The 12,842-nt window shown below is 30.8% G+C and overlaps 1 protein-coding gene across 3 annotated transcripts; it reads right to left on the bottom strand.

Annotated features, from left to right (window-relative positions):
• Positions 1 to 4,278: 4,278 nt before the first annotated feature.
• LOC114372458 lies at positions 4,279 to 11,515 on the bottom strand. 3 transcript variants are annotated; one of them, XM_028330023.1, is made up of 6 exons: positions 10,972 to 11,515; positions 8,352 to 8,464; positions 7,874 to 8,245; positions 6,127 to 6,877; positions 4,773 to 4,847; positions 4,279 to 4,721 (listed from the first exon to the last, which is right to left on the bottom strand). In XM_028330023.1, the coding sequence occupies exons 1-5, from the start codon at positions 11,186 to 11,188 to the stop codon at positions 4,777 to 4,779; spliced, it is 1,524 nt and encodes a 507-aa protein (XP_028185824.1). In that variant the 5' UTR covers positions 11,189 to 11,515; the 3' UTR covers positions 4,279 to 4,721; positions 4,773 to 4,776. The 3 variants fall into 3 exon arrangements, with proteins under 3 accessions (XP_028185824.1, XP_028185825.1, XP_028185823.1); XM_028330024.1 differs by having other exon boundaries at positions 4,279 to 4,838; XM_028330022.1 differs by having other exon boundaries at positions 4,279 to 4,847; positions 10,972 to 11,514.
• Positions 11,516 to 12,842: the final 1,327 nt, after the last annotated feature.

Genomic DNA, 12,842 nt, shown 5'->3' with positions numbered 1-12,842 from the left:
TGAAAGATATGTGTTTAAGTTGTCAAAAACATAGAAACTATTTACTATTGTAAGTCGAGTAGTGGCTGGCAAGGTTGAAATCCAGTGGGTTGTTGGTCTAGTAGTTGGCTAGTTTGGAAGCCCAATGGGTTGTTGGCAGGTTGTAAAAATCCAATAGTTGGTTGTTCTAGCATGTTGTTGGTTGTGTTAGTGGAAATCTCATCAGTTTGGGTGAGAATTGGATGTAGCCCAAGGTTGGGGTGAACTAGTATAAAAATGCCTATGTTGAATCTTCTCTTCCCTCCTTTTTACATTATGAGCATGGAGCATTTTGAGCATCAGAATGGCACATGTCAAAATGCATACATAAGAAGGTTTTCATAAAAAGCTTAATTGTTTTGCAAAATGACATATCGAAACTAATTCATCTTTGTGATCATAAGATCTATTTTAAACCAGTTCAATTATATGCATCAAAGTATGAAAGCTTTCATAAAACATGAAAAGAGTTTTGGGGGTGAAAAGTTGGAAACAATATTTTGAACAATAGCTTTCTGAGCACAACATTTTGAGTACTTTATCTACATAACATAAACTGGGTCTTTCATAATAATAGTAATATGAGAAATATTTTTATTTAAGTATTGATTTTCTGACCATGAGCAAATATGCATTGAAATTAGGTTCACATAATCATATCAAACATTTAATAATGAGTGTTGTGACTAATCACTTAGAGAGCTTAGTTATCTAAGTGTTTGAACTTCTATGTCAAGACTTTTTTAACACCAAGGTAATCTTGAGTAAAAATTCAAAAAGATTAAAGTTTCAAGAAAATTTGGCAAAGTCACAATTCAAGTCCCTTCTTGTGATATTTTGATCACTTCAATATTTGGAGTGCTTATTAAGGAAGATAAGCAGAATGCTCTATAAAATTTATTGACAAGTTGGTGACAAGCATTTAATGCTTTAATGGATCGCTCCACTAACAGACGATGATCAAACAAAAGAAGGTAGTTATTTAGACACAACGGTTACTTCCTCAGCAACTTTATAAATACTTGAAGTGTTGAAATTACAAACATGTAATAAATTCTATCTCAAGCATTCAAACTCTTGTAACCGTTTTTCTAAGTGTTCTAACAATATAGAATAACTTAATTATTTCATCATTTATACTAATAATTTAATTTATTCAATAAATGTTACATATATTATTTGTAAATCATTATTTAAATAATTTATTAATTAAATTAATCTTGACATTTTTTAAAATAAATTTTTAAAATATTTTGGCTTAAATATGTTTGAAATCCTTGATATATATTTGATTTTTATTTTGAGTCTCTAATCAATTTTTTTGTTTTTTTAGTCTCCAATATATTAAAAGTTTTGTTATGGGTCTCTGCCTTCAGTAAGTGATGATGTGACATCATATCATCAGTTCATCCAATATATATCAATCATTAGGATGGTGTCACATCATTACTTAACAGATGACAGATACCTGAAACAAAATTTTAAATATATCAAAGACTCAAAACAACGGAAAAATTTAGGCTAAATTATAATTGTAGTCCCCCTAGTTTTCCAAATTTGTGATTTTGTCCCCTTGATTTTTAGTTGTAACATGTGGTCCTTCTAATTTTATAAATTTACGATTTGGCCCCCTATAGTTATTAACTAATAATTGTGATTATTAGAGATATTAAATTAATTATAAATTAAATAAAAATTATTTATCATTAAAAAAATTAATAAAAAACCGTTAACCATAACATAGTGTTACTGTTGATGGAGTCGCGTTAGCAGTCAAGGTAGAGAGGTATTTGAAGAGAAGAGAAGGAGCACAGTGTTGTGAAAAATTAAGATTAATAGTTTTTTATTTAATTTTTAATAATTAATAGTTTTAAATAATTTATAATAAGTCAATTAATTTGAATTGTTTGTAATTAATCTATCAGGAGGATTGAAACCATCAATTTATAAGACTGGGGGACCAAAATCATGGATTTGAGAAATTAGGGGACCAAAATCATGGATTTGAGAAATTAGGGGACCAAAATTACAATTTAACCAAAAATTTATCAGGGACTCAAAATAAAAATCGGATATATATCAGGAACCTAAAAATTATTTAAACCTAATATTTTTGCTCATTGTTATAATTGAAATTATTTCATGTAAATTAAGTTAATTTTACATATTACTTTTCTTTATTGGCTAAACTACTCATGGGGTTTAATAACTTTATTTTAAGTTACAATTTCGTTCCTTATTTATTAATAACAGTAAAATGATCTTTTTAGTAATGTCTTTTATAACACGTTTATATTTTTTGAAACACTATTGGTTTTCAATTTCGGGGAACAATTTTAAACTTTTTTAATGGTTCTAGACGTGAAACTTGTCCCATTAGATTCATCGACATGAAAATTATAAAACTCAAACCAAAAAGGAATATAAACATGGTGAAAAATCACATGAAAAACAAGTTTTATGAACAATTTTTTTGCTTGAATTTGAGATATATTTCAGTTTTTTATTGTTCGTGAGATATTTTCATTCAATTTTTATCTTTTTATGTTCTTTTTGGATCCTAGCATTTGTTGTGTTTCATAATTTTTATGTAGATTAATCCAATGAGATAAATTTCACATCTTGAATCAATAAAAAGAAATTTAAAATTGTACCCTAAAATAAAAATAAATAAAAATGATCTATTTTACTCAAGGAACCATTTTAAAAATTTTAATAAATTAGGAACCAAATTATAAGTTAAAATAAAGTTAAGGAGACAAGCGAATAATTTAGCATTTGATATTTTATAAATATATTTTTTTTCATTTGATGAGATAACTAGTTTTAAGTAAAACTTTTAAAATTTTAATCGAACAACTTTTGACTTAAATGGACTTTATAAGCTATAAATAAATACAGCTAACACAACTTCTACTTCTTTTTTAAAAGTCTTATTTTTAACTATATTAAACGTAGTTTTCCTTTTATTTTGATTTGATCGTAATTGATTTGAGAATTGAAGATTATTTATTAATTTTTGTTAAAAAAAATTATTAACCTTTGTCAATAAGACAAACATGCAATATAAAAATTGAAAGCTTGAATTTTGAAACACTAACAAATATTCTCCCATCCTATCAATGCTTTTTATGTTCTTTGTTTTCTTCCTCTTTCTTTATTCTTTTCAGTATTATTTGTAACTTGCAAGGCTCTAACATACTTTTAGTTTTGAATGCATAGATCTAGACATGCTGTTGTGCAAACCTTAAAGGAAGCATATTGAATATTAGGTTGTAATAGAGGTCACACGGCATTCTTCAATAATCAATCATGATGACACTAGAGAAGCTTCTTTAATTATTGTGATTATGAAGGAAACATTGTACCCATGCTCATTAGCATTAAATTAAATAAATAAATAAAAGGAAACAACTGTTTTCAACACTTCTTAGAAGCATTTGGTCATATGTGAAAATAATAGAAGTTCAATAGAAACATAGATATGATCCATTGCATCATTGGATGAACACTTCTTCATTCACATTAACTTCGTCTTCATTTTGTTCATTCATACCAACTTCTTCGGACATTATGTTATCATACATTTACTGATCTTCGTCGATCTTAACAAAACATTGAAAAATTTCAATAACAAACAAAAAAATCCCTAACCACATCCTAATTATACTATCACATAATTTTTGCATTTTTTTATTGCATTTATTAATATAATACATTAAATTAAAAAGGACAAAAAAACAAATTTATGTTAAAACGACTAAATTAAATTAAAAGTATAAATTCTTTTCACATTAATATCACTTAAACTATACAAACTACAAGTTTCGAATGAATATTGAAACTATATCTATTTAAAAGTTTTTGTAATTAACAATTCTAATTTCATTTAATTAAACAATAAAAAAATTATAAAAAAAAATTAAAAAGAACTTATGGATTGACAATCCCAGATTGACAATCCATAAGTAACATAAAACTTATGGATTATCAATCTATAAATTTTATATAACTTACAAATTATCAATCCATAAATATTACGCAAAAAAAACCAAATCAAGACCTTACCTCTGACGTTAATAACCAAACCAGAGCCACCAACACAACCACTACTTACCGACAAACCACCGTAAACAACACACCTCCATCAAAGAGTACACAACAACGAATGAGCAACTCTCACGAAAGATCTCTCACAAGAAGGAAGGTGAACGCAACGAAATAAAAATCTCGCATGGATAAGGAAAGCACAGAACAAGAAGTTATAAGAGAGGGATAATATTGAAATTTACAAAATTTACTGGGTGTACCAGCAATTCAACTCAGGAAGTTATAATAGGAAGGGATAACACTGGGATTTACAAAATTTACTGGGGGTACCAGCAATTCAACTGATGCCCAAAGCAATAACCCTTGTCTAGCTAGGCCAACATCTTTAGCTGGCTTAGTGAACCATACAAAATCAAGTATAAGCCATGAGAACCAAACGGGAAATTGTTATAAAAAAAAATCTCTTCCTTTCATTTCCTTTTTCCATCTAACGTTACAGAACAGCAGTGATGCATATAATCAAGGCCTGTCACTTGTAGACTTTGACCTGAATACTCATGCACTGTCTGGATTTTTTTTCTTTTTCCCTTTTTTAAAGGGTACATTTGATCTTGGATCTTTTTCAATCAACTATTTACACTCTTACGGACAACTTGTATCCACTCAGATGTGAAGCTAGCCTTTGCGTAGCTCACCTTCAGAATTTGTTTATACAAGTAATACAAGTACTAAAAACATTAAAGATGTCCATTTGACAGTCCCAACACAACCTGCACAAGCTGCGAAAACAGTGTCAGTCAAAAGGAATCAATATTTCCTCATGGTCATATACAATGTTTTATGGTTCAACTCCGATGATTCGACTAGATCAAACCAGAATGGCTAATAATTAATTATACATTTATAATATTATATATTATAAACAAACACAAAATAATTAAAAAAATACAATCAAATGAAATTTTAAATGTGTGAAAAGGCCATATTATATATCCTGTAACCTAAGTCAACAATAAAAAATTAAACCCTTGTGTACGGACCTTTGTCACTAAGATTCAGCCTTTATTAAGTTAAAATAGTATTTTTATTGAATAAAAAAATTAACAGAATGCAAAAATTAAGAAGAGTTTTTTTTTTTTTGAAGAAAGAAAAATTAAGATAAGAAAACAATTAGTTATCTATGGTTGTCTACTGGTTTTCATAGAATTTCAAACGGTTCCTGCCAGTTACGAAATCAGCCAGTTCTGACTTAAATGAACTTAAAAGCAGAGCAGTTCACCGATTTTTTTTAATTGAACCGGCTATTCTAGTACCATTTTCTTAACCATGGCAATAATGAGTTACCACTTATAAAAACTTAAACAATGGTCCATTGCAAGTATAGTTAATACCCAGATACAGTGAAACCTTCAAGTCTCAAGCTCAGGCAAGCACGAAGGGAATAATCAAACAAAAGGAAGAACAAGTGAGATAGAGGTTAGTAACATACTTTTTCAAACTCTTTGTATAGAAGTTCCACCTCTCCCTTTATCAGATGAATTTCATGTAAAAAATACCTAAGTTTGCGCTCTTTAGCGGGACCCTCGTAAAAGGCACTCAATAGCTAAGAATGTATCAAAAAATATGATGCTAGAATCCTAAATTTAATACTGAAGAACTAGAAACCTCCATTTCAAGACTGTGCCGGTCTCCAAGATAAAGAACATTTTGATCGGAGAAAAAAGAGGGCAAATAAAACAAAAACAAAGTAATAGATTCTATAGTCTATACACTGCATGTCCCTAGCATGAAAGTGTGCTTAAATGCAAAACATTGAAAGAACCTTTTCAGAACATATGCGGAGGTGTTAGTTTGAGCCCACACACAATGAGAAGATTCCTCCTTTTCTTACATCCCTTGAAAGCTCAACTTCATCAAGCTAACCATTTCTAACTCCAGGATAGTTGATAAATGATATATTAAAATATGGGCATGCAAAAAAAAGTTGTAAAACTTGTTGCCTCTAAGTTAGAGTTAATGTGTTAGCTCATCCAAATAATTATCATTAAAAATACTCACATGAAGATGGTGATGGCCCTTGAAAATGTGAGTTAGGACGTTCAGCAGATGGCTCATTCTTAGGAGGGGGCTCAGCATGTGCAAATGCTACATTTGGTAAAGGACTCAAAGCAGGAACCGAAGAATGAAAGCCATGTGCTGGAGGTCCAACCCATGGTGAGGCAACAGGATAGTGTGGAGCATTAGTAGGGGAAACTGCAGGTGTTAGATGAGCATGTTTTTGACTATTCCGGGGAGATCTCTTTCTATGCTCAAATCGACAATTAGGAGGTTGAGCATAAGAACTTCTCCATGGAGCAGGCAAACTTCTTGCAGGGGCAGCAGGGGCACCAAAATTGTGTGAAGTAGAACCTTCCCCAGTTGTAGGTGTAGGTGCAGGTGCAGGTGAAGTTTCAGGAAATACGTGGGCATGGTGGTGGTGACTATGGTGGTGATGATGATGGTGGTGGTGGTGATGGTGGTGAGGATGGGGATGGGGATGAGGCTGAGGGGCAGGGGAAGGTGAACCATTACCACCATTGCCATGAAGGGAGTGTTGCAAGATAGATGAAAGTCGAACCTGCTTAACCCTACCAAATTGAGTGTTATTCAACCCAAGGTTCCATGAATGATGTCCCATTATGGTTTGTGCCAGTTGCTTTAGCCTCTCCTTTGATGGTGGAATCCCAACTGCAAGTAGGACAGATGATTGAACAACAGTAGGAGCAGTAACTGTAGAACCTTCAGAATTTGATAAGATGACATACAAGTTCTGCATAACAACAAGAAAATCAGCTTGGTGGGATCAGTATATCATTGGAAATCTTCCAAGTATTAAGAACACGTAATGTATATTATGAAGGGATAGAATACTCTTCTCATCATCATGAAATAAAGATTATAGTACACACAAGAAAGCTTGCTTATTTTTCATGCTATTTACTATTCTTTGTGCTTAGAGTCTAATATCAAACATGAATCACTTGCAATTGACTGAGATCCCACAACAGAATCCAGAGTAATTACACAAGAACATAGCGGTATTCACAGGTTTGACATTAACATCAGAAATGACTGCAGTTTTAGCCTTTCAAAAAAATTCCAAATTGACTATGTTCTTACTTTTCAATGAGATATTAAAACATCAATTTCAATTTTGCCCTGTAATAAATAATGTATTAGAAGACTTAATAATACATTAATACATATATATTGTCTTAGAATGTGGGATTGAGCTAACTCAACCCCAAAAGCTAGCTCATGGGGGGTTGCCTCCCACTTTTATATTCTATTTGCCTTATCTCAAGCCAATGTGAAACTTAGGTTCTGCCCAATACAGCCCCTCATGTCCAGCACTGTTGGGCTTGGTGCATGAATATTATGATGGGTGGCATGTTTAATGAATCTAGGATAGGTTTTGATATCACCTTAGAATGTGGATTTGGGCCTAACTCAACCCCAAAAGCTAGCTCATGGGGTGAGAGTTGTCCCCCACTTTTATATTCTATCTTCGCCTTATCTTTATTCAATGTGGCACTTAGGTTTTTCTCAATATATTGAAATTAAGCGAGAGAACAAGGATATTTTAGTAAAATTATTCCCTAATAAATGTTAATTCTCTTGGAATACTTGCTTTCTTGGTCTATGTGAAAAAACCTTAAACATCAATCATTATGAGACGGAGGGAGTCAAATAGAAGGGGCATAAAATAATTACAATAAAAAGCCATACAACAAAAACAGTGAGAAGATAAATAATAATGACAAACCTCATAAGGTGCCAAATGTAGTCCAGACTTTAGCTGACTTGTCAGCTCATCAAAATTTGATTGTATTTCATAAATGGAGAAATTCAAAGTAAAGTTGAATAATGTCTGCACCATTTGCAGAGGGAACACACTCTGTTGTGGAATGATAGTGATCCCTCCTTTAAATTTCAGCACCTCAAAAACAGAGGGAACACCAAACAAGGATGTAGAGAGCTGGAGATATGATTGGCGTATAACCAGGTATTTGAATGATGCTCTAATCAAACTAATGGCAGCTGCAGACATTTCTGAATATTTACTATCAGGATCAACTGCAAACACCACTTTTGTCGTGTTTGACTGTGGTAAGGGATCCAGAGATAAGATGACCACCTGGTTTTGAAATATAAGAATGATATCAATATCAAATATTAATAAAGTTCATAATATCCTTCAAAAAATAAAAAAGTTCATAATAGAAAACTAGTGAGGGAGGTACTTTGGTAGAGAGAACCCCTATCTCTTCAAAAATGTCATTAGAAAGCTGCAAGATGTTTTCTTCCAGCAAAGAAACTGGCTTCTGCACATAAAAGCTTGCAACAATATCATGATCTGGAAAAGTAAAACAATGTCAGTAAAAAGTTTAGATAATCATGATTATATCAGTAATTTCATTGCCTCCAATATCATATAAAGCATTTAGTATAATATATAACAATATATGGTAACATATGAGAGTTAGAAGCTTACAAACATACGCTTACAAGGTCATTTCATATATCACAAAATTGAAGATAACATTCAATGGTTCATCATCAAATGTTGCATCATATTAATATACACATTTTGAATAGGCAACACTTGCCTCTCAGTCAAAATGCATTTTCAGCAATTGGATGTTATCTCTAAAAAAGTTAAGATTGTATCAGACTTAGTAGCACATTCAGCAGCATGACAAAAGACACAGGAAAAATAATGCACCATAGGATCAATACCAAACTGGAAGAGATAACTTCTCAGTTTTAAAGGTGAACACTATTATAATTGGATTTTGTTAGCAAGATAAAAACTGAATATGTGGCTATCCTGAATATATCTTAACTTACAGTATGTGGCAACTATATTAATGTGATCAAAGGATATTTTTCAATATTATTCTAAATTATCAATCATAAAAAAAACAGGTGACATGTGCAGGAAGCCAGGAACTAAGTAAAAGGTTTCATCTTAAATCAATTGACATTAGGTAGAACTGAGGGCAAGAGATGTGGGACTTTCCAACATAATATAATAAATAGCTCTTGGAACAAAAGTAGGAAACTGACATAAAAACTGTAAGTAGCCATAAAAAGAAAGCTTAAAACAAAACAAGAGGAGACCTTTTCAGTTGAGTGCTAATAATGCCATATTGCTTAAACTATAACAATTTTATATCCACAGCTTTAAACCTCAATCAAAATTATATATATCTTAAGTAACAACATTACTGACATGTACAGTTACTTATCATCGAGCCATTATTACTAATAATAATGATTTTATTCAGATAGAATTAATCATTCAATATTTATTTTGTTATTAAATCCAGTACACGTGAAAACAAAAACACACATAAAGACAGTTAATTTAATGTCTTTATGAACTAAGCAAATTATTCCCATTAAACATTCCAACAATTAAACTAGATATCAACAAGAAAATAAATTTGATGCAGCATAGATGACCATATTGTGTCGGATATCGTAGACATTCCATGCAAAAGCATGAGGCAAAAAGGTATGTTATCAAAGGAAATATATTTAGAATTACGTATATGCCAGTGCTTACTGCCCCCAAATTGCATGAGCCAACAAAATTGCCATTTTCCTCTTGTTAATTTTATTTTCTATGTCCCTTGCCTCCACCGTTACTTTTTCTCTGCTCAAGTATTTAACCACCTAGGGTGTGTTTAATTGTGTTTTTTATTTTAGTTTTTTAAACTTTATTTAATAAAACAATTTTCAAAATCTAATTTTTAGATAGTAAGAATAGGGGAGGAAAATGGAATACTAGAAGGAAGAGTATAAACAACAGAACTAAAAAACAAAAAAACAAAAAAAGCTTAAAGATGTTCTGATTTTTTTATTTAAAAAATTCAAGATGTACTACTTTTGAAAATAACTTTTAAAAACTACTGTAATCAAATGAGTTTGTTTCTTTTCTTGTTTTTAAAACTGAAAACAAACAAGCCCTCATTGTTGAATTTTCATTTCCACTATTAGCTCCTCTGATAGTTCTTCAAGTTATCACTCTCAACACCTCCATTCATTCTTTCACTGATAGGTAAAGTTTTATGCAAATCAAACATATCCTTACGAGGAAAGATATGTTCAGTGCTCATATCAATATCAATGGAGTAACAATTACACCTAGCAACTAGTGGCTATGGTGGACATCATAGACACCTTTTAAAGAAATTTCTTCTCAACAAGCAAAAAAAGCTTCAAAATTCTAAGATCTAACTTCTCAGAAGAAAATCACAATTCACGACAACGCATATGATTTTGTCAGATCCTAAAACTGGGAAACTATTTGTATTCAGGTGCACCATTAATTTAATTTCTGTGTATCATTATAATTAAAATTGCAATTAGTTCTAAACATATTTCGAAAATATCAGATGCATTTTCTTATGTCCACAACATCAAATGCAGGAAAGTGATAAATAATAACAATAAAACACCAAAACACGATCCAACAAACAAGTCACTTTTCCCCCACAAATACCAATCTTTTCTATCGGTCAATTAAAAAAAATACGAAAATTAGAAACCGCAATGGACCGTTCTATTTTGCCGACACGCGGAAATATTAACAAGTTTTATAACAAACCTAATATTAAAAAATAAAAATTAAATACCTATATAAGTTATAAACCAATCCTTTCTCTACATCTTCCCTCACATTGTTATTTTCTAAAACAATTATAGAAAATGAGAAACAGATCCACCAATTAATTCCACGGTCATTTTATTTTCTCAATTAAAACTTTTCCTAAAATAAAAATAAAGAAAGTTAACTGCGAATTAGTGGAAGTTACATCATCGAAAATTCAGTTCCAAAAACGATTAACAACCCACCTTTGTACTTAGAATTTATATGCAGATCCTTGGGATCTGCGAAGTGAGCGAACGGTGGTAGCCAGAAGAGTGCGGAGAGGAAAACCGCGACCGAGAAAAGCAAGACGACGAGGCATCGGAATCCGACGGCGCATCCCGGCGGAGACGCCGCATTCCGCCGCGGATCCTCGGCGGCGACACCGGAAGGCAGAAGGTGGTGTTCTCCGGGCTTTCCCATTGCCGGCGGAATGAATCAGGGCCCATTGTCGGGTTGGGTTGGGTTTGGTGTGCCCATTTTTAAGAACCAGAGAAAGAAAGAAAGAAAATTTCAGAAAAAAATGAGTGAGTTTGAGTAATGCTTTTTTTAATAATTATTATTTGAATAAAATAATAGTAATTAGATGAGGGGTTGATGGGGGAATTAAAAGTTTTATTTAGTTTAGGGTTTGAAGTTTCAAGGAAGTTTGGGGAAGAAGATGGGAAGGAAGGAAGGAAAGAGAGAGAACTTGAGTTGTAAAAGTGACAGGACTTTTCCAGACTGGTGTGGACTGTGGTGGTGTTGGTTTATCTTTTTTAAAAAAAAATTAAAAGAAAATGATGATTTGTTTTCAAAGTTTCACACCAACTTATATAGTTTTTGAATTAAACAACTTCATTAAATTTAGGGTGCTGTAATGTAAGGAGTGATCATGTTTTAAGTTGACAGAAATTGTTACTAATTTGGTTTTTTAATTTAGTTTTTATGATGGAGTAAGGTTGAAAGATGAATTTATTTCAAGATTAATTTGTGATGAAGTTGTTTAATTCAATAACTATTATTTATCTTTTCAAATTAGATTCAGTTATGTTTTTAATCTTTTAAAAACTTTAATTTATTTGTTGAAGAGTTTGTAGTTAAAAATACTAAGTTAAGAATCCACAAATGTGAGAATACTAGAATAGAGATGTGAGAATAGTAACCTATAAGAGTTGAAAATACTGGTTACAAATCTAAATAAATGACAATACCATATTTAGAAGTAGTTTAGATAGAGTTGAGAATATAGTAAAATTTTGAATAGAATTTAAGAATTACTTAGCAGATCCTTAAACTATTTCAAAAAAATTAAGTTTCTAAACAATTTTTTCAATTAGATTCGTGAACTTTTGTTTATTCAATATACTTTTACAAAATATATCAGTAATTTAATTTCTCAAATATAATAGTCAATCAAATTAGTCTTTAAAATTAATAAAATAGTAAAGTGATATGTAAAATTATAAATTTAAAATCAATTTGATTTTTATAGAATGTCTTTAAAAATGATAAATTGATAAATTTGAATCTAATTTAATCTAAAAGCTACTTTATGAAATAAAAGATGTCTCTCACTTATATATTTTATTTTTGTCTTATATCTAACCAATATAAAAGTTAAATTTTATCGAATGAAAAATAAAAATGACTAATAGATTAGTGGAATAATAATCAATTTTTCATTTTCGATCCTACCTATTTTTTCTTACTCCGCCCATTAGTTTTGCATTATTCTTCTAATCTATCAAGTGAGAAAATGTCAATGTAATATCTCCAAAGATCAAGTTGTGTGAAGCTTGCATGCCTAATTAAATGGAGGGTCTCAAACTTTTGAATAATATTAGAAAGGTCGAGTTACTTCATTTAATTATTTATTGTTCAAACAACTTAATTTTAGTGGTTAATAAAATTTCTTTAATGGGCAGATAAAAGACTAATTTCCACATTTTATTAGTGGATAAATCAGAATACTAATGCAAAACTAAAGAAAGAACAAAAATTAATAGAAAAAGATAAATCCATTATAATTTTTCAAATATTTCAATCATTTTCATCCTTTATCACACAACTTCAAACGTGTGCCTAGTTGAATATC

This window comes from Glycine soja, chromosome 10 (assembly GCF_004193775.1).
Source record: "Glycine soja cultivar W05 chromosome 10, ASM419377v2, whole genome shotgun sequence".
Taxonomy (NCBI): Eukaryota; Viridiplantae; Streptophyta; class Magnoliopsida; order Fabales; family Fabaceae; genus Glycine; species Glycine soja.
This window is presented reverse-complemented; position numbering and strand designations above follow the sequence as displayed.

Bases quoted from the DNA above. Each gene is read 5' to 3' on its own strand.
- LOC114372458 (XM_028330023.1), bottom strand. From the start codon at position 11,188: ATGGGAAAGCCCGGAGAACACCACCTTCTGCCTTCCGGTGTCGCCGCC. The intron at 8,465-10,971 runs GTGGGTTGTTAA...TTACTTTTCCAG, and splicing joins TATAAATTCTAAGTACAAAG to ATCATGATATTGTTGCAAGC. The intron at 4,848-6,126 runs GTGAGTATTTTT...CTGTTTTCGCAG, and splicing joins AGGGCCATCACCATCTTCAT to CTTGTGCAGGTTGTGTTGGG.